This window comes from Loxodonta africana, chromosome Y (assembly GCF_030014295.1).
Source record: "Loxodonta africana isolate mLoxAfr1 chromosome Y, mLoxAfr1.hap2, whole genome shotgun sequence".
Lineage (NCBI taxonomy): Eukaryota > Metazoa > Chordata > Mammalia > Proboscidea > Elephantidae > Loxodonta > Loxodonta africana.
Genome location: NC_087370.1, coordinates 25,685,482 through 25,705,375, shown reverse-complemented (window position 1 = coordinate 25,705,375; position 19,894 = coordinate 25,685,482). Strand labels below are relative to the sequence as shown.

The 19,894-nt window shown below is 52.2% G+C and overlaps 2 protein-coding genes across 8 annotated transcripts in view; both read left to right on the top strand.

Moving 5' to 3' along the window:
• LOC135229057 (granulocyte-macrophage colony-stimulating factor receptor subunit alpha-like) overlaps nucleotides 1-11,878 on the top strand; it is a 53,119-nt gene extending 41,241 nt beyond the window's left edge. For all 5 annotated transcript variants that reach the window (XM_064278833.1, XM_064278832.1, XM_064278835.1 and 2 more), the window contains 3 exons: nucleotides 1,395-1,494; nucleotides 3,927-3,996; nucleotides 5,102-11,878. In XM_064278833.1, coding sequence (XP_064134903.1) covers nucleotides 1,395-1,494; nucleotides 3,927-3,996; nucleotides 5,102-5,176 — 245 coding nt within the window. In that variant the 3' untranslated portion in view covers nucleotides 5,177-11,878. The remainder of the gene's footprint in view (nucleotides 1-1,394; nucleotides 1,495-3,926; nucleotides 3,997-5,101) is intronic.
• Nucleotides 11,879-12,263: 385 nt separating this feature from the next.
• LOC104847204 (interleukin-3 receptor subunit alpha) overlaps nucleotides 12,264-19,894 on the top strand; it is a 29,875-nt gene continuing 22,244 nt past the window's right edge. The window contains exons 1-3 of one of the 3 annotated variants that reach the window (XM_064278831.1): nucleotides 12,264-12,694; nucleotides 17,126-17,220; nucleotides 19,380-19,498. In XM_064278831.1, the coding sequence (XP_064134901.1) occupies nucleotides 17,157-17,220; nucleotides 19,380-19,498 (183 nt within the window). In that variant the 5' untranslated portion in view covers nucleotides 12,264-12,694; nucleotides 17,126-17,156. The remainder of the gene's footprint in view (nucleotides 12,695-17,125; nucleotides 17,221-19,379; nucleotides 19,499-19,894) is intronic. The other 2 variants (XM_064278829.1, XM_064278830.1) reach the window with 2 other exon arrangements.

Here is a 19,894-nt window from a genome sequence, read left to right as displayed (position 1 = left end):
TGGGAGGATGGGGTTAGGGTGGGATGGGAGCATGGGTTAGGGTGGGGTTAGGGTGGGATGGAGGGTGGGGTTAGGGTGGGATGGAGGATGGGGTTAGGGTGGGATGGAGGGTGGGGTTAGGGTGGGGTGGGATGGGATGGGAGGTGGGGTTAGGGTGGGATGGAGGATGGGGTTAGGGTGGGATGGAGGATGGGCTTAGGGTGGGATGGAGGATGGGCTTAGGGTGAAAGGATGGAGTTGGGTGGAGCTGGAAATCCTGGGCTTAGGGTGGGAATTGGAGGATGTGGTTGGGGTGGGAGGGTGGAGTTGGTTGGAGCTGGAAATCCTGGGCTTAGGGTGGGAATTGGAGGATGTGGTTGGGGTGGGAGGATGGAGTTGGGTGGAGCTGGGAAGCCTGGGAAGCCAGTGTCATCATCCAGATCAGGAAGGCTTGGGGGTGTAACAAAGTCATGTTCTCTAAATGGGACAATGGACGTCACCCAGGCTGGATTCATCTTCAGGAAATGTTGAGGCGCCTCCACATGTCATGTGGCAATTACGGGGCTCCAAGAGTCCTGACACAGTGACCCCATGTGGCCAGTAGATCTGGCAGGAAATGCACAAGGCGAGATTTCCCTCCCTCCAAGGTCCCTGTACAATTATATTTAGACTGTTAAGACCAGAGGTGGCACCTGCTGGGTGCCTAAAACATGCAGGTGGCCCACTCCCTGGAAACGAGTGGCTGAAACCACACACAAGTTCTCTTTACTCTCAGGATGTGGGCTCGCAGCTCTCAGAAGCAGCCCAGCTGCACCAGTCAACTCCCAGTCCATAGAGGAAACCTCTCTCCCACCCTTCACATTTCACAGTTGCTTATTCATTCCTTTGGCTACAACCTTAGGGAGTTGTTTACAGTAACTATCCTTTGTGCAGTATTAGTTGTACCTTTGTGGAGATTAGCTGGATCTGGTGGCACAGTGGTTAAAGCGCTTGGCTGCTAACTAAAAAGTCTGAGGTTCGAACCCACCAGCCGCTCCGCGGGAGAAAGATGTGGCCGTCTGCTTCTGTAAAGGTTACAGCCTTGGAAACCCTATGGGGCAGTTCTACTCTGTCCTCTGGGGTGCCTATGAGTCAGAATTGACTCGACAGCAGTGGGTTTGCGTTTTTGTTGTTGTTGCGGAGATTGTTAGGCAGATCCTCTCCTGCAAGCAGGGATGTACGGAAGAGGTGGGGTCCACAGGGGCACAGAAGCAGAAGGAATTGCCCCTCCTCCCTTGGGTTCCTTGCCTGGAGGTTCCGTCCCCACAGACCTGCCTCCCCTCCCCACCTCCACTTCGCCTTCTGATAACCAGGGGCTGATGTGTGTGTCACTGACCCCTAGGCCCCTGGGACTCTCTGATCCTCTTTCCCCCCAGGCCTCCAGAAGCAAAGCTGTGGCAATGTGGCCGTGATCCTGCCGGTGGTAGGGGTGGCCGCCGCCACACTCACCGTGCTACTGATGGTAATCTTCAGAAGGTAACCTTCCCAACCTGAAAACGTCGCTCAGAGGGAAGGCGGGCACCAAAGGATACGGATTTACAAGTCTATTTACAGGAAATGTCCAGGGGAGCAAGGCCATAGAGACAAGGAACAGATAGGTGGTTACCAGGGGCTGGTGGAGGCGGGGACGGGGAATTGTTGCTAATGGATAAGAGTTTCTGTTTGGGGGTTACCAGGGGCTGGTGGAGGCGGGGACGGGGAATTGTTGCTAATGGATAAGAGTTTCTGTTTGGGGGTGCTTGGAGAGTGCTGGCGCTGCCTGGAAGATGTGGGGTGCTTGGAGAGTTCTGGGGTGCTTGGATAGACTTGGGGGGCCTGGAGAGCCCTGGGGGTGCCTGGAGATTCCTGAGGTTACTTGGACAGACTTGGGGGTTCCTGGAGAGCTCTGGGGGGTGCTTGGAGAGACATGGGGATGCCTGGAGAGTCCTGAGGTGCTTGGAGGAACTTGGGGTGCTTGGAGAGTTCTAGGGTGGTTGCAGAGATTTGGGAGCCTGGAGAGACTTGGGGGTGCCTGGAGAGTCCTGGGGGTTCCTGAAGAGTCCTGAGACATGTGGGGGGTCCTGATGACCCCACCAACCCTCTCCCTGTGTGCCCCACCCAGGCCTCTAAGAACATCTTGCCCAAGAGGTGGTGTGCCCAGTGAGAAGGAGGACCAGAGTGAGGCAGAGTGGAAGGGGGATCTGTGTCTCTGTGCTCTGCCTCACTGCCTGTAGTAGGGAGGGTCTGGTCTGGGGTGGTGTGGACAGGGTGCCCACCGGCCTCAGCTCTTCCTCCATGGAGCCCAGCTGCCTCCAGCTCCTCAGGGCTGAGTGCCAACCACCAGCTTCCTCAGGAGGGCGGCCACCCCAGAACCTGCAGTCACCTCCTTCCCCTGGGGGTGGGCTCCCCAGCGCCTCCCTGACCAGCAGCCTGAAGAAGGAGCCTGTACCACCACTGGGCACCGGGTTCTCCCCAGAGACAGAGGCCAGCACCTCTGTCCCCTCCACACAGGAGAAGGTCCCCAACGCACCCACTGTTGGCCCGACAAGCGTGGCCAGTGGTTTCAGATGTGACAGCGTGGGGCTAGTGGCCCCGGTTCTCCAGACGGAGAGCAAAGTTTCCAGAGTCTGGGATGAAGTCCCAAAACAAAGCACCCCTTCTCAAGTTCAGGGCCCACCAGGACGAGCTTGTGTTGGGATTCTCAACTTGAAAAAACACCTGCCATTGAGCCGACTCCAACTCACTGAGAGCCCACGTGTGTCAGAGTACGACGGTGCCCCGTAGGGTTTTCAGTGGCTGATTTTTTAGAAGTGGATTGCCAGGCCTTTCTTCCGAGGTGCCTTCCAAGCACGTGAACCATTTTCACCACCTGGGGTCCCTCTGGATGCACAGTGACTTCCCATTAATACCAAAATACAGTGAAACCTGTGAGAGCTGGAACTCCACAAGACTGCCTTGTTTTTCTAGGTCTCAAAAGTTTTAGCCTTTGACAGGGTGCTGTCTCGGTAGACAATAATTGAGTTTTCCTTCTCTGACAGATTTCTACCTCACACAGGTTCTGGCTTTTGCAGGTTTAATAGGGTTGCTGGGAACCCTGGTAGCGTAGTGGTTAAGTGCTATGTCTGCTAACCAAGAGGTTGGCAGTTCAAATCCGCCAGGTGATCCTTGGAAACTCTATAGGGCAGTTCTACTCTGTCCTATAGGGTTGCTATGAGTTTTTGGATAGGGTTGCTGTGAGTCAGAACTGACTCGACGGCAATGGGTTTTTTATATAAATATGGGAGCCCTGGTGGCGCAGTGGTTAAGCACTGAGCTCCTAACCGAAAAGGTGGTTCAGACCCACCAGTCACTTCTCGGGAGAAAATTGTGGCAGCCTGCTTCCATAAAGATTTTCACCCACTGTTGTCAAGTCAATTCCGACTCCTAGCAACCCCATAGGGCTTCCAAGGCTGTAAATCTCTATGGAAGCAGACTGCCACATCTTTCTCCCACGGAGCCCCTGCTGGTTTCGAACTGCTGACCTTTCAGTTAGCAGTTGATTCCTTTAACCACGGCGCCACCAGGGCTCAAAAAGATTATAGCCTTGGAAACCCTATGGAGCATTTTTCTACTCTGTCCTATAAAAAAAAAAATAGGATTGCTATAAGTTGGAATTGACTCAGCGACCACGGGTTTAGTTGGTTTAAATATAAACAGTTGCTATCGAGTTGATCCTGACTCATGGCGACCCCGTGTGTGTCAGAGTAGAACTGCGCTCCGTAGAGTTTTCGATGGCTGATAGTTTTGGAGGTAGATCACCAGGGCTTTGGATGGACCCAAACCTCCACCTCTTAGTTTAGCAGCTGAGTGCTAACCGTTTGCAGCACCCAGGGGCTCCTCCTTAGTTTAATCACATCTGCAAAGACCCTCCTCTTTCCCCTTCGTGCCAGGTCCTCCCTGAGGCAAAAGCTATTCCTGCCCATCCCACAGGTGAAGAGCTTCCTCACTCCAAACGCTGAGGTGAGTTGGTTCCACCTTTGGGAGCCCCCAGCACCGAGAAGCCGGAGCTGGGGGTGTCTGGTGTGGGGGCAGGGTCCCCTCCTCCCTGCGCAGACCCCACTGTCCAGGGCTGGCTGCTGTGTTGGAGGTGAGGGGCAAGGGGGGAAGGAGAGAGGGGTTGTGTCCAGCTGCCTTCCACAGAGCCCTCCACCCTCCTCTTTGTCTAAGTGCTTCCTGGCACTCCATCACGAGGTCACAGACAAAGGCGAGATGGGTCCGGGTTGGAAACCCTTTGGCTGGGGCTTCTGTTTCAGTTCTTTCTCTCTCTCTCTACCTCTCCTTCTGTCTTAGTCAGCTAGTGCTGCTATAACAGAAATGCCACAAGTGGATGGCTTCAACAAAGAGAACTTTATTCTCTCACAGTCTGGACGTAGGCTAGAAGTCTGAATTCAGAGTGCCAGCTCCAGGGGAAGGCTTTCTGTCTCTGTTGGCTCTGGGGGAAGGTCCTTGTCATCAATCTTCCCCTCGTCTAAGAGCTTCTCAGCACAGGGACCCCAGGTCCAAAAGACACACTCTGTCCCGGCACTGCTTTCTTGGTTGTATGAGGTCCCCAACTCTCTGCTCGCTTCCCTTTCCTTTTATATCTTGAGAGATAAAAGGTGGTGCGGGCCACACCCCAGGGAAGCTCCCTTTACATTGGATGAGGGATGTGGCCTGAGCAAGGGTGTTCCATCCCACCCTAATCCTCTTTAACCATAGGCAGAGACTATGATTTATAACAAATAGGAAAATCACAAAATAGAGGACAACCACACAGGGCCTAACCAAGTTGACACATATTTTGGGGGGACACAATTCAGTCCGCTACACCTTCCCTCACTTCCTCGTCCTCCTCTTTCTCCTTCACCTCTCTCCGCCTCTATCTGTGTCTCTATCTCTCCCTCCCTGTTGTCCCCCCGTCTTCTCTGTCTCCATCTCTCTGTCTCTCTGTCCAGTCGAGCCCCATACCCCCGTCCTCACCAGGTCTGCTCACCTTTCATGCTGCTCTTCTCTGACACTTTCTTGACTGGAGAACCAAGCACACAGCTGTCCATCTTCTCCACGGCTCCTCTCTTCTCTGTCTCAGATCACCTGGGAAGGGGACCACCTGCCTCCAGACACCGAGGAGCCCGAATTCCTCATCGTGGAAGAGATGGAATAATTTGCAAACGAACAAGTAGAATGTGTGGGGCCAGCACCACGCCACTGCCCAAAATCTCATTCTACGTGCTGTCTACTTGGTCGACTTTCAAAGCTGGGCTGTTTGTGACGTTTTCTGACTCGTCTGGCAACACCACCATCAAAACCTCCCCAACTGTGCGTTCGTCTGCATGGTCAACCCATTGCCGTCCAGTCGATTCCGACTCATGATGACCCCATGTGTTAGGGAGTAGAGCTTAGCTTCATAGGGTTTTCTTGGCTGTAATCTTTATCAAAGGAACCCTGGTGATGCAGCGGCTAAGTGCTGAGCTGCTAACAAAAAGGTCAGCGGTTCAAACCCCCCAGCAGCTCTGCAGGAGAAAGACCAGGCGATCTGCTCCTGTAAAGATTACGGCCTAAGAAATCCTACGCGGCAGTTCTGCTCCATCACATGGGATCACTAGGAGTCAGAATCGACTCGCTATCACCCAACAAGAACAATTTTTATCAAAACAGATTGCCAGGCCTTTCTTTCATGGTGCTGCTGGTTGGGTTCAAACTGCCATCCATTAGTAGCTGACTGCAAACCTTGCAGATGCCACAAAACTAAACCAGTACTGTCTTTCAAGTGCAAAGTCCCCTGTGTTCCCCCACTCAGAGAAACACAGTCTTTAACTCCCAAGGCCGCAGTGTACAGCAGGCAAGCGGATCCTGGAATGAGCCCCATCCACTGTACCTGGGTGGACATGGCTAGTCTCTTGGACCAAGAAACTCACCCAGTGAGATGGACCAAAGCATTCACAACAGACCACACTGACCCGGCATCTCACTCCTATACTCAGAAAATAATCACAAATGGGGGTGAGTTTACCTCCTGGGGCCACCCATAGCACAGTACCACAAACCAAAAACCCCCTCCAAAAAAAGACAAACACTCCCATGGAGTCGATTTTGACTCATAGCGACCCTATAGTGGATTTTGACTCCTAGCGACCCTACAGGACAGAGTAGAATTGCCCCAAAGGGTTCCCAAGGAATGGCTGGTGGATTCAAACCGCTGACCTTTTTGGTTAGCGTCCAAGCTCCTAACCACTGTGCCGCCAGGACTCCATACCAGAAACCGGGGGCGTAAAATAGCAGAAATACATTCTTGCACAGCTCTAGGGGTCAGAAGTCTGACTGGAGGCTCCAGGGGAGGATACTTCCTCATCTCTCCCAGCTTCTGGTGGCCCCAGGCGCTCCTGGGTCTGTGGCCGCATCACTCCAATCTCTGCCGCCACCTTCACGTGGCCGTCTCCCCTCTGTCTCCCTGTCTCTGTGTCTCCTTTAGAAGGAGTCACTCATATCGGGTCACTGTGTGTAAGAATCGACTCTACTGGTTCCGGTTTTCATGTAAGGTTAGGACTCGCTCTACCCTGTGTGACCCCGTTACCTTAGCTAGTTACATCTGCAAAAACTATTACCAAAGAAGGTCGTCTTCACAGGTACAGGGGTTAGGACTTCAACACATCTTTTTGAGGGACACATCTCAACCCATAACAGGGGACGAGGGTGTTACTAGAATGATTTGCGCTGCTTTACCTAAAACGGCACAGATTGGTAAAGAACCTAGATCTCAGGCTAGCAGGAAATGATCAAAAAAAAAAAAAAAGTTGCCGCTGAGTTAACCCCGACTCATTGGCGCCCCTATGCATGTCAGAGCAGAGCTGTGCTCCACCATGTTCTCAGTGGCTGGTTTTTCGGAAGTAGGTCACCAGGCCTTTCTTTCGACGCACCTCAGGGTGATCTTGAACCTCCAGCCTTTCAGCCTAGCAGCCGAGCGTGTTAACCGTGTGTGCCACCCAGGGACTCCAAGTAGATGACAGTCCATCCCAACAGTGTACTACTATGCAGGTACCAAGTATCAACATAATTGAATATTCAATCAATTAGTTCTAGAGCAGCCCGGATGTGGATCCCTCTTGCTGAACACGTGTGCATTAGAAGTTCTTGAAGGGTGCACCCCAAACCATGAACAAGGCAATCGCCAGTGGGTGGGTACAGAAGAAACGAACAGTGTTTCCTAACGAGTACGTTTCGGCATTATTGAAGTCTATTACTTTATTCCTTTTGTAACTACCGTTTATTTTTTAAGTTGTTATTATATCCAACAAAAACATTCGACTCTTGAACACTGTCCCCAAGTACAATTCGGTGGCGCCGTGGTCCTCATGAGTTCAACCATCACCGTTACCCATTCCCAAAGTTTCCCGTCACCCTTAACAGAAGGTCAGTGTCCCCTGAGCAACGACATCTTTTTCCCTGGCCCGCCCCCCGCCTGTCCATAGAAACCACTAATAAACTTTGTTCTCCTACGTAAACTTGCCTCTTCTAGATATTTCTTTATAATGACTTTTGCACGTGCCCTGGTGGCACAACGGTGAAGCACTCGGCTGCTAACCGTAAGGTCAGCGTTTCGCAACCACCAGAGGCTCTGCAGGAGAGAAGACCTGGCGACCTGCTCCCGTAAAGGTTACAGCGTAGAGAACCCCATGGGGCAGTTCTACTCTGTCACATGGGGGCGCTGTGAGTCAGACTCGCCTCCGCGGCACCCGGCAACAACAACAACGATGTAGCATGTGAAACTGAAGTAGCGCGTGTCAGGACTTCACTTCTCTTTATGGCTGCGTAGTATTCCATCGTGGGGATGGACCACGTTGTGTTTATCCACTCACCTGCTGATGGACATTTCCATTATCTCCATTTCTCTCCCTCTTTAAGGTAGAGCTTCTGAGGTGGGGCCAAGACGGCGGAATGGACAGCCGCTTCAGGTGAGCCCTCTTTACAACAAAGACCCGAAAAACAAGTGAAATGAGTATATTTGTGACCAGCTGGGAGCCCTGAGCGCCAAAGGCAAGCTCAGACAATGAACTGAGGGGCAGGGGGAGGAAGAGGCCGTTCAGAAGCGGAGAGGAGTTGCCGGACCTGAATCGCAGGGAGCCCTCAGGCCCCATTCCTGGAGTGGCAGCAGCAGGCTGGTCCTAGCGCTGGGCTGCAGATTCCTCAGGGAGAAGCAGCAGCCCCACAGCCTGCTCACACCTCCGGAACCTGAGGAGAAGGGCGCTCTCGGCAAAAGCTAAGTAACTGCATATATTTTACCACGCCCCCCCCACCCCCAAGCCAGCTTCAGCAGCTGAATCCCCTGGCCTGAGATAGACCCTGGTGAGCACCTGGAGCCGTCCTCCCGGCCTTGGGGAAGAAAAAAATTTCCAACGGGGGGGAAAAGATAATTTGCCAGCTCCATTAACTGGGGGAGCTCAGGACAGAAGCAGTCCCTGTCTAGGCATAAACCGTCTGTGGACCTTGAGCACCTTTCCCTTCTGCATGGACCTGTGTGGGCCTATTTCGGGAGAATAGGCCCTTGTTGGCAAACTCCAGCCATTTCAGCCGTGCAGTGGAGAGGTGGGTGTTTGACGTTTGACATTGCCTTGCCTATTAAACAAGGTCCTCGCCTACCCACAACAGGGACCTAAGGACTGGTGGCTCCACTTGGGTCACCCAGCCACCCGCGACGGGGTCCAAAGATAACTGGTACCTCCCAGTCCTTACAACCAAAAACTTTGGGTGCTCATGGTCCCTCTTGCAGAACCCACCCCCCAGCACAGTCTAGGGAACAGAGAGGCGTTTTCCTCAGGGACACTTTGGGGTCAGTTCTCAGCCCCCTGCCTTGTTCTACTGTGATTTTTAAAAGCATTTATTAAATGTTTGGGTTAGATTCCGAGCATTTAGAAAGGAAATCGATTTCCCCAAGCCATGCCTCATTTCTAGATATCCTGAAAGAAAGCAAAAACAGCGGGAGGCAGTAAGACAGATACTGGCAAGGAGGTCTCAGCTCGGATTAGAGCTGCCAGCTCCTCCGAGGACAAGAACGGGTTGGAACGGTGAAGAGACACGGATTTCACAAGAAGCAGCAGCTGCTGATCAGGGGTTTTCCTTTGAAGCTGGCATCTGGTTGGGGCAGGGTGATAAAGAGAAGCCCCGGCCACATCTTTCAAAGTGCTGCCCTTGGGCCAAGGAGGCTTGTCAAACACGACGACATTCCCGAAGTGCGGGAGCCCTTGATACTGCTGAGGCTGTGACCCCAGATACATCGTGTCGCAAGGCTGAAGGCCAGCCGGCCAGGCACTGCCTGTGATAAGGGGAAGTGGCAGAGATGAGATGACAGGGTGCCCGCGGCGAGGTTTCACAATCCTCCCTCTGAGAGCAAAGGATACGTGTCTTTTTGCAACACCAGCTCCGGCTCCGTGGACAAGCATAGACCCGGGAGCCTCTGGTTTACTCGAGTGAACATAATCCAAGGCCATGGCGGTTGTTGGAAGTTTCCGAATGGAGGGCTCGTTGGTGTGCAGGGTGGGTTGGGGACCCTCATGATAGCCGAGTCCCTGATTTTAGGAACTGGGATAAGGGTCCCAGGGAAGGTCCCTAAAGGGCAGAACGAGAGCACAAGGGGCTGAGTGAGGATCAGAGAAGGAAAAGGAAGCATAGTGATTTTGTGGGTGTCCTGGGTCAGCAGTAACAAAGTGTTGCACACCGGGGGGCTGAAGGCCACAAGAATTTGTTGTGTCCTCTCAATTCTGGAGACCCGAAGTCCGCAATCAAGGGCTACGCTCCCTCCGGAGGCCCTAGGAGAGAATTCTTCCTTGCCTCTTCCAGCGTCTGGTCGCTCCAAGGGCTCTTGGCTTGTGGCCACATCTCTCCAATCTCTGCTCCGCCTTCACACAGGTGTTTTCCTCTGTGTCTCCGTGTGTGTCTCCTCTCTCTTATAAGGACTCTCATCACTGGATAAAGGCCCACCCTCATACAGGAAGATCTCATTCCAAGACCCCTATCTCTATTCCAACAGCAATGACCCTGTTTGCAGATAAGCTTGCATTCTTAGGTTCCCAGTGGACGTGAATTTGGGAGGGCACCATCCAATCCACTAAAAACACAACAAAACCAGCTACCATTGAATCAAGTGCTATTCACGGTTATCCATGTGTGTCAGAGGAGAATGGGGCTCCAGAGGAGAACGGGGCTCCACAGGGGTTTCAGTAGCTAGTTCTTCAGGAGCAGATTGCCAGACCTTTCTTTCAAGGCACTTCCGGGTGGACTTGAACCTCTAACCTTTCTGTTAGCAGCTGAGCCGTTAACCACTTGCACCACCCAGGAGCTCCTGTGGGTTGAGTGGAGTCGAAGTCCTAAAAGACATGTTGAAGTCCTAACCCCTGGAACCTGTGAATGTGACCTCATTTGGAAATGGGGTCTTTGATGGTGTCATCAGTTAGCATGAGATCATACTGGAGCAGGGTGGGTCCTGATCCCATCTGAGTGGTATTGTTACAAAAGAGAAGAGACGCAGAGCGGAGACGGCCGTGTGAAGACGGAGCAGAGATTGGAGTGAGGTGGCCACAAGCCCAGGAATGCCTGGGGCCACCAGAAGCTGGAAGAGATGAGGGAGGTCCTCCCCTAGAGCCTCTGGAGGGGACATGGATCTCCTCACACCTTGATTTCAGATTTCTGATCTCCAGAACTATGGGAGAGTAAATGTCTGTTGTTTTAAGCCACCTAGCATGTGGTCTTTTATTCTAGCCATCCCAGAACACTTGCATGCTGTGCGTTTTTAGATTCCCTGATTGTTAATCAAATGAAGAGCTATGGTGAGCTACAGCTGCTAACCCAAAGGCCGGCAGTTTGAATCCACCAGGCACTCCTTGGAAACTCTATGGAGCAGTTCTAATCCATCCTGTGTGGTCGCCATGAGTCAGAATTGACTCAATGTCAACAGTTCTGTTTTTTTTTTTTTTTTTAATCCTGTGGGAATAGAAGCCCTGGTTGGACAGTGGTTAATTAATTGCTCGGCTGCTAACCGGAAAGTCAGGCATTCAAACCCACCAGCTGTTCACACAGGAGAAAACCCTGACATTCTGCCTCCATAAAGATCACAGCCTAGGAAACCCGATGGGGCAGTTCTACTCTGCCCCACAGGGTCGCTGTTGCTGTTGTTGTTAGGTGCCATCAAGTCAGCTCCAACTCATGGGGATCTCACAGAAAACAGAAGGAAACCCCGCCTGGTCCCGTGCCATCCTCATAGTCGTCGTTATGCTGGAGCCCATTGTTGCAGCCACTGTGTAAGTCCATCTCATTGAGGGTCTCCCTCTTTTCTACTGATCTTGTACCAGGAGTTGGAATTGATTAGACAGCAAAAACTTGGATCCTGGAGGAGGATCTAAGGGCGCAGAGGACGGACCCATCCCCTAGGGGTCTTTCATCTCAGGAGGGGGCAGGTCAGCCAGGGTAGATGCTGATGGTGTCAGGTGTGGTATCAGGTGCTGGCCTGCGTGGAGAAGGCAGCAGGGAGGGGATGAGACTGGGCTGGAACTGGGGGATGACGACAAGAATGAGGCAAAGGTGGGGGAACTACTGAATGTGGGCAAGGGTGTCAGGGGAAGGCTTCGTCTCAGCAAAGGGTACAGGAAATAACAGGTGTCAGTCTGTCAGTCTGTCTTACTGTGCTGGCTTGTGTGTTGCCGTGATGCTGGAAGCTAGGCCACTGGTATTCCAAATACCAGCAGGGTCACCCATGGTGGACAGGTTTCAGCTGAGCTTCCAGACTAAGACAGACTAGGAAGAAAGGCCTGGCAATCTACTTACGAAAATCACCCAATGAAAACCCCATGGATCCCAACAGAACACGTCCGATATAGTGTTGGAAGATGAACTCCCTAGGTTGGAAGGCACTCAAAACACACAGTGGCTGCAATAATGGACTCAAGCACGGCAACGGGCGTGCACATGGTGCAGGAAAAGCAGCGTTTTGTTCTGTTGTGCATGGGGGTCCCATGACTTGGAGTCGATCCAACAGCAACTAGTAACAGCCAACAATGCCAGAAAGGAAAGGCAACGTGGGTTCTTGGACACCACGTTAAGGGTTGAACTTTATCAGTAAGCCGAGGGCAGCCACCTCATCCAGGATACACGGGCCCCTCAGTGTCCCAGAGCCTGGGAGGGGGCCTTCCTATGGGATAGGCAAGGAAGACGGCTGGAAGTCTTTCATCAAGACCACTCATACTTGTGGGCTGACTTTACTATGGCAGGAAATTGCCCAAGCTGGTTTGAATTATAAGCTGTCATTTTAACAAAGAGGAACCCTCACCAAGAAATGAGAACAGGAAAATAACACAATAAAAAGAAAGAGCGTTGCTTCCAGGGAGCTTGGGCAGCTGGTCACCATGTCGCCAACTCCAGAGTTCAGGGCTCCGAGCCAGACTGGGGATCCTTGACCAGGTCCCTGGCCATCTGGACCCTCATTGGATGGGAATTTTAGGGGTGGACCCCACCCAGATGCTATAAGAAAGCCTGAATGGCGTAACAAGCTCCAGTTTCTCTTTGGGGAGGCTGCCTTCGGAGCAGCGAAGGGAACAGCACCAGTGGTAGCTCGGGTCCCGTCGCCTGGGTGGGGACCCCCAGACCAGCCTGACTCACTGCTGCCTGTGACGCTGGACTTTGTTACACATTCAAGGTGAGAGTCTGATTTCTGTGCAGGAGGAGGGGGCAAAGGCAGGCAGAGGCCCCTGTGTCTGCTGTCCTTGTAGCCCCGTGCTGCCCAGTACAGGCACCGCAGGCCACATAGGGCCACAGAGTCCGCTACTTCAACCTGGGGTGCTGCCGGCCAGCTGCACACACCCACCCCATTCTAAGCGGCACGCCAAATAGCTCATAAATTGCCTTTGTATGGACTATGTGTCAACACGGTCACATCTTGGATGCGTGGGGTTAGGTGGAAGGTGGGGCAAATGGTTTGCACTCGACTAACCTAAATGTTGGCAGTGCACAGCTGGTGGTGCTGCGGAAGAGAGGCCTGGCGATCTGCTTCCGTAAAGATGACAGCCAAGGAAACCCTAGGGAGCACCGTTCTATTCTGACACACAGAGTTGACTTGATGGCAACCTGTGGTTTTAATGTGGAGTCCCTGGGTGGTGCAAAGGGTTAACGTACTTGGCTGCTGACCAAAAGGTTGGAGGTTGGCGTGCACCCATAGGTGCCTCAAAAGAAAGGCCTGTCAGTCTACTTCCAAAAAATCAGCCTTTGGAAACCCTGTGGAGTGCAGTTCTACTCTGACCGCACTTGGGGTCACCATGAGCCAGGATCCCCATTCACAAACTTGGCTGCTAACCAGAAGGCTAGAGGTTCAGGTTCACCCAGAGGCACCTTGGAAGAAAGGTCTGGCCATCTACTTCCAAAAAAATCAGGCAGTGCTGACCCCTGGAACATGGTTCTCCTCTGACGCTCACAAGGGTGCCATGAGTTGGGGTCGACTGCACGGTGACTGGCTTTTTCGTACGTACAATGGAATGTTATTCTGCATAAAAAGAAATGAAGTCCTGATGCATGCTACCACATGCGTGAACCTTGAAAACATGCTGCTGAGTGAAAGCAGCCAGACACAGAAAGACACATATTGTCTGACTCCATTGATACGAAATACCCAGGACAGGCAAATCCGCAGAGACAGAAAGTAAATTACCAGTTGTTAGAGGCTGGGACGGAAACCCTGGTGGCGTAGCGGTTAAGTGTTGCACCTGTTAACCCAAAGGTGAGCAGTTTGAATCCACCAGGTAGGTGCTCCTTGGAAACTCTGTGGGGCAGTTCTCTGTTCGATAGGGTCGCTGTGAGTTGGAATTGACTTGACGGCAAAGGGTTTGGTTTTTCTTAGGGGCTGGGAGGAGGTGGGAAGGGGGTGACTGGTAAACTGGGACAGGGGCTTCCTTTGGGGGCAATGAGGAAGAACATTCTGAGGTATGGACGTGGTGGTTACACAATGTTATGGGTGTACTAAACGCCACCAGACGGGATGCTCTAAAACACAGGTCGTCCCCGACTCACTTCGCGTTCTGCTCCGAAGCCTCCGTCGTAAATCTGTTCTGACGTTAAGTCGAATGCTGGCTTTTTGTTTGTTTTAGTTTTCATTATTATTGCCATAGCCTGCTATACGGTAGGGTTCTGAACAGTAAATCGTAACATTGAACATCTTGAACTGAACACCTGAGAATGATAACATCAATAAATGACACACTGCAACATCGTATGTAGTGCCTATCACCAACGGGAAGATGTAGCAAAAAGAAAAGACAGACAGACAGCCGTGAGAGGGGTTCGTGGTAACTTGAAAGCATCCTAAGTTGGTGTGTTTTTATCCTGTGTGCAGTAAAAACGGTGACTTTCATCCTATGTACATTCAACTTTAATAAACCAGGGGCTGAGGAGTTGACCCTGACCCACGGCGACCCTATGTGAGGCAGAGTAGAACTGTGCCCCTGGTTCCCGTGGCCCCAGATTCCCGTTCTGTGGGTCCAGCTGGGACGGGACCCCTCCAGGCATTGATGCTGACAGCGAGGACCTCATCTGGGCAGCCTGCTGTAGGTGCTCCCCTCCCTGGCCATCTGCCCTGGCTGCTCAACGCCTCCCCCTACGTCTGACACCCCAGGGTGTGAGTGCCCCGGTGCCCCTTTTGATCTTCTTCCTGTAGTTTTATCCACCTTTGAGACCTGTGCGGGGTCTTACCTGTCGGCCGACTGATTGGACCACGACTCAGCCATTGGACGCCCCTTCCAGCCTTCAGGGCTCCATCCCAGGCCTGGGAACACCTGCCTGCTCTACCACAGCTTCCCTGTGCTGGTCCAGGGCTGCAAAGGGGCCTGAGCCTCACCCCCCTCGGCCCGCGTCCTCCGCTGCCACCCCCGCACCATCGCCGCAATGATGACGCTGTTCAGGCGATCTGGTTATCTGGCTCGTGGGAGGATGCTAACTTCTTTCTGCAAGGAAAGACCCCTCACTGTGTAATCCTCGCTGTGTTTGAAGGGTCTGTGTATATGGGGGCCTGGCACACTCAGGGAACCCCTGGGTGGTACAAATGGTGAATGGTCTGCTGTGGGGTCCAGGAGCTGGGACCCTGTAGGAGGACCCCACATTGTTGGTATGCTGTGTGTGGTTTCAGCTCCCCCTCCCAGGGCGATCACGTAGTGGGAGAACTAGGGAGACTGGAGCTGCCCCTCAGAGACCCTGCAGGAGGACCCCACATTGTTGATATGCTATGTGGGGTTTCGGGACCCTCCCCCAGGGTGGTCGTGGGATGGGGGAACTAGGGAGACCAGGGCTGCACCACAGGTACCCCGCAGGAGGACCCCATAATGTTAGTATGCTGTGCAGGGTTTCAGGACCCTCCACCAGGGTTGTCATGGGATGGGGGAACTAGGGAGACCGGGGCTACACCACAGGGACCCCGCAGAAGGACCCCACATTGTTGATAAGCTGAATTTGGTCTCAGGGGCCCCCAGGGTAATCACAGGGTGGGGGAACTAAGAAGATCAGGACTGTACCCCAGGGCTGCAGATGGCCGGCCATGGGGTGAGGGGCCAGAAGAGTGGCTGCCGAGGGCTCCATGGCACTTGGGGAAGCTCCTCGCAGGCAAGCCTTACCGTAACAAGTCCGTCCAGGAAATTTAGTCTGCGTGGATTTCATGGTTTTAATTAAAGTTCCTTCCGCCACGTTATTGCCCATTTCCTGGCTCAGTGGGGGTGTCTTCTGGTGTCCGGATCTGGGTCAAGCCAAGAATGTGCCACGCTGGGGGGGTTCTTCTACCACAGTGCACACACGTACCACGTATAACACACACAGACACATACGTGCCACACACAGACACATACATACCACACACAGACACATACGTGCCACACCAGACATATATGTGCCTCACACAGACACATACGTGCCACACACAGACACCACAGACAGAAACTGCAGACAAACGTACCACGCAGATACATAAATGCTACACAGTCACATACATACCACACATAGACACCACATGCCACACACAGACACTTACATGCCACACATAGTCACATACATACCACACACACAGACGCATACATACCACACACAGACACACAAACATACCACATAGACACACAAACATAGCACACAAAGACACACAAACATACCACACACAGACACACAAACATACCACACACAGACACACAAACATACCACACACAGACATCACAAACATACCACACACTGATACCACATACCACACACAGACACACAGACATCGCAGACACACATACCATACACAGACACGCATACCACACACAGACACCACATACCACACACAGACACATATATGCCACACATAGTCACATACATACCACACACACAGGCGCACACATACCACACACAGACACACACATGCCCCACACAGACACACATACCACACACAGACACCACAGAAAAACATACCACACAGAGACATCACAAACATACCACACACAGACACACAAATATACCACACACAGACACACATACCACACACAGACACACAGACATCACAGACACACATACCACACACAGACACCACAAACATACCACACACAGACAACAAACATACCACACACAGACACACAAACATACCACAGACACACAAACATACCACGCACAGACACACAAACATACCACGCACAGACATCACAAACATACCACACACAGATATACAAACATACCACACACAGACACCACAGACACACATACCACACACAGACACAGAGACACCACAAACATAGCATACACAGACACACAAACATACCACACACAGACACACAAACATACCACACACAGACACACATACCATACACAGACACCACAGAAAAACATACCACACACAGACGTGCAAATATACCACACACAGGCACACAGACACCACAGACACAGATACCACACACAGACACACATACCACACACAGACACACAGACACACAGACACACATACCACATACAGACACAGAGACACACAGACACACATACCACATTCATTACGAGCTCAGCATCTTCCCAGCCCTCGTCCCACCTGCCCCGGCAGCCCCACTCCACACGGTGACCCTCTCTTCTCTTTCAGCCCCCCTCTCCCCGAGGGACTGGCCTCCACCATGTCCTTTGTCTGGCTCGCGGTGTTTCTGACGCCCGTCGGCAGCCTGCTGGAAAGGGACCCCGGTAGGTACCCGCGCGGAAAACCGCGTGATGTCCGTCATCTGTCAGGAGTTTTGTTCTTAAGTTAAACTGTTTGTGCTGCAATTGTGGTAGATGTGTGTGAACGTGTAAGAAATATACGAAGACTTCTGTGCATCTTGACTCAGCTTCCCCGATGGCTAACGTTCAGGTTATCGGCAGGATTCAGTTCGTTGAGGTTGTAGGACTGAGGTTCCTGTTGTCTTTCTGGCTGTCGGCATGGAGCGCTCTCAGCTCCACGGCAGTTTGCCTCTCCAACGCCAGCAGGAGAACCCTCCCTGGTGCTCCGAGTCTCTTTGAAACGTTCACCTGATCGGACCAGGCTCACCCAGGAAGATTTCCCTTTGGATTAGGCCAAAGTCAAATAATTTGCGTCCTTAATTTCATCTGCAAAGTCCCTTCACGGGATCGTCCTGTGCCAGACGGAGATGACAAAAACTCACCACTTTGTCCTAGTTTGCACTTCCTGGACACCCAAAATGGTGGCCGCTGGTTCTGCCTGCTGCGGAGAACCATCCGTGTCCTGCGCCATCTTCATGATCGGTTATGGGTCAGGCCGTTGCGATCTCTAGGGTTTCTGTTGGCTGATATTTGGAAGGAGATCTCCGGGCCTTTCTTCCTAGTCTTAGTCTACAAGCTCCCTCGAAACCTGTTCAGCATCACAGCAACACGTGAGTCTGCACTCACAGACCGGTGCTAGCTGTGTATAAGGTACATTGGCTGGGAATTGAACCCGGGTCTCCCGTGTGGAAGGCGAGAACTCCACCACCTAGCTACCACTGCCTTTTTGTCCTCTGCAGACATTTTGGGTGCATTCTACTTCCTGAGGGCTGAACTACCGCAGCTCTGGGGTCAGCAGAATTTGGACATCTCCGGATGGCCTTAGATGTTGGGCAATACTGGTTTCCTGGTCAGGTGTGGGGTTTCCTTTCAGACACCCTTCAAACCCTACTAGCTGGCACCCGTCTGGCTCTTAGATAAGACTGAAGTCTGGTACAGCTGTGGCCCTGGGATCCAGGCTGGGTCCTGTGCAGGTGTCTTGGTTACCTAGCGGTGCTTTAACACACAGACATTAATTTTCTCACAGTTCAGGAGGCTAGAAGTCTGAATTCAGGGTGCCAGCTTTAGGGGAGGGCTCTGTCTCTCTGTCGGCTCTGGGGGAAGGTCCCTGTCTCACTGTCTCTAGCCATTTGAACTTGGAGTTCCTGGGCTTGTAGACTGCCCGGCTCCCCCGTCTTCAGATAGTGGGGGTCTTCCCCTCGTGTCTGCTTTCTTCTGTGCCTGTTGTTGTTAGATGCTGTTTAATCAGTGCCGACTCACAGCGACCCCATGTACAACAGAACGAAACACTGCCCAGTCCTTCACCAGCTCCACAACTGTTACGTTTGAGCCCACTTTTGCAGCCACTGTGTCACTCCATCTTGTTGAGGGTCTTCCTCTTTTTCACTGACCCTCTACTTTACCAAGCATGATGTCCTTCTCCAGGGACTGATCCCTCCTGACAACATGTCCAAAGCATGTAAGACACAGTCTCGCCATCCTTGCCTGGCTGTACTTCTTCCAAGACAGATTTGTTCGTTCTTTTGGCAGTTCATGGTATATTCAATATTCTTTGCCAACACCAAAATTCAGAGGCGTCAATTCTTTGTTCTTCCTTAATCATTGTCCAGCTTTCACATCCATATGAGGTATGAGAGTTAAGGCTGCTAAGCAAAAGCTGAACAGTAGGAATCCACCAGCGCCCCTTGGGAACCCTAGGGGGCAGTTCTACTTTGTCCTATAGGGTTGCTATGAGTTGGAATCGATTCTATGGCAACCTTTATTTCTTTATTTTTATACTTATTACTATTCCTGGATAGTGCAAATGGCGAATGTGATTGGCTGCTCACCAAAAGGTTGGAGCTTCAAGGCTACCCAGGGGTGCCCTGGAAGAAAGGCCTGGTGATCTACTTCCGAAAACTCAGCCATCGAACACCCTGTGGAGCAGAGTTCTACTCTGCCACACACGGGGCCGCTGTGAGTTGGTGTCAACTCCACGGCAGCGGGTTATTAGGTAACTCAGGAGAAAGAAGTTCCCGTCAAGATGTCACCCCGAAGCCGCTGTACATGGTGGTTTGTCCTTAACTAACCTGTCAACGTTTCAGATCCAGGCGCACCAATTAGCAACATCAGGGTGGATCCAAGACGAGGAAGAGTGGTCTGGGACCTCAACGGAAGTGTCGCCGAAGTTACCTGCTCCACAGGCTCAGTGTATCTCAGCAAGGTAAACCACATTCCTGACTTAGCACTCTAGATGTTTCCGTCTTCCTTGGTGACTTGAGTACCAGTAGAGCCAACCTTAGTCATCTAGTGCTGCCATAACACAAATACCACAAGTGGGCGGCTTAAACGAAGAGAAATTTATTCTCTTACAGGTCAGGAGGCTAGAAGTCCTAATTCGCGGTGCCGGCTCTAGGGGAAGGCTGTCTGTCTGTTGGCTCTGGGGGAAGGTCCTTGTCTCAGCTTCTGTAGCTGGCCAAGCTTGGAGTTCCTGGCTTAGACTGGTCTGCCTCCCTTGTCTTCAGATGGTGTGGGTCTTCCCCCTGTGTCTGCTTCTGTGCCTAACCTTCTCTTTTTATGTCTCAAAAGTGAGCAGGAACCATTATTTCAAATACCAGCA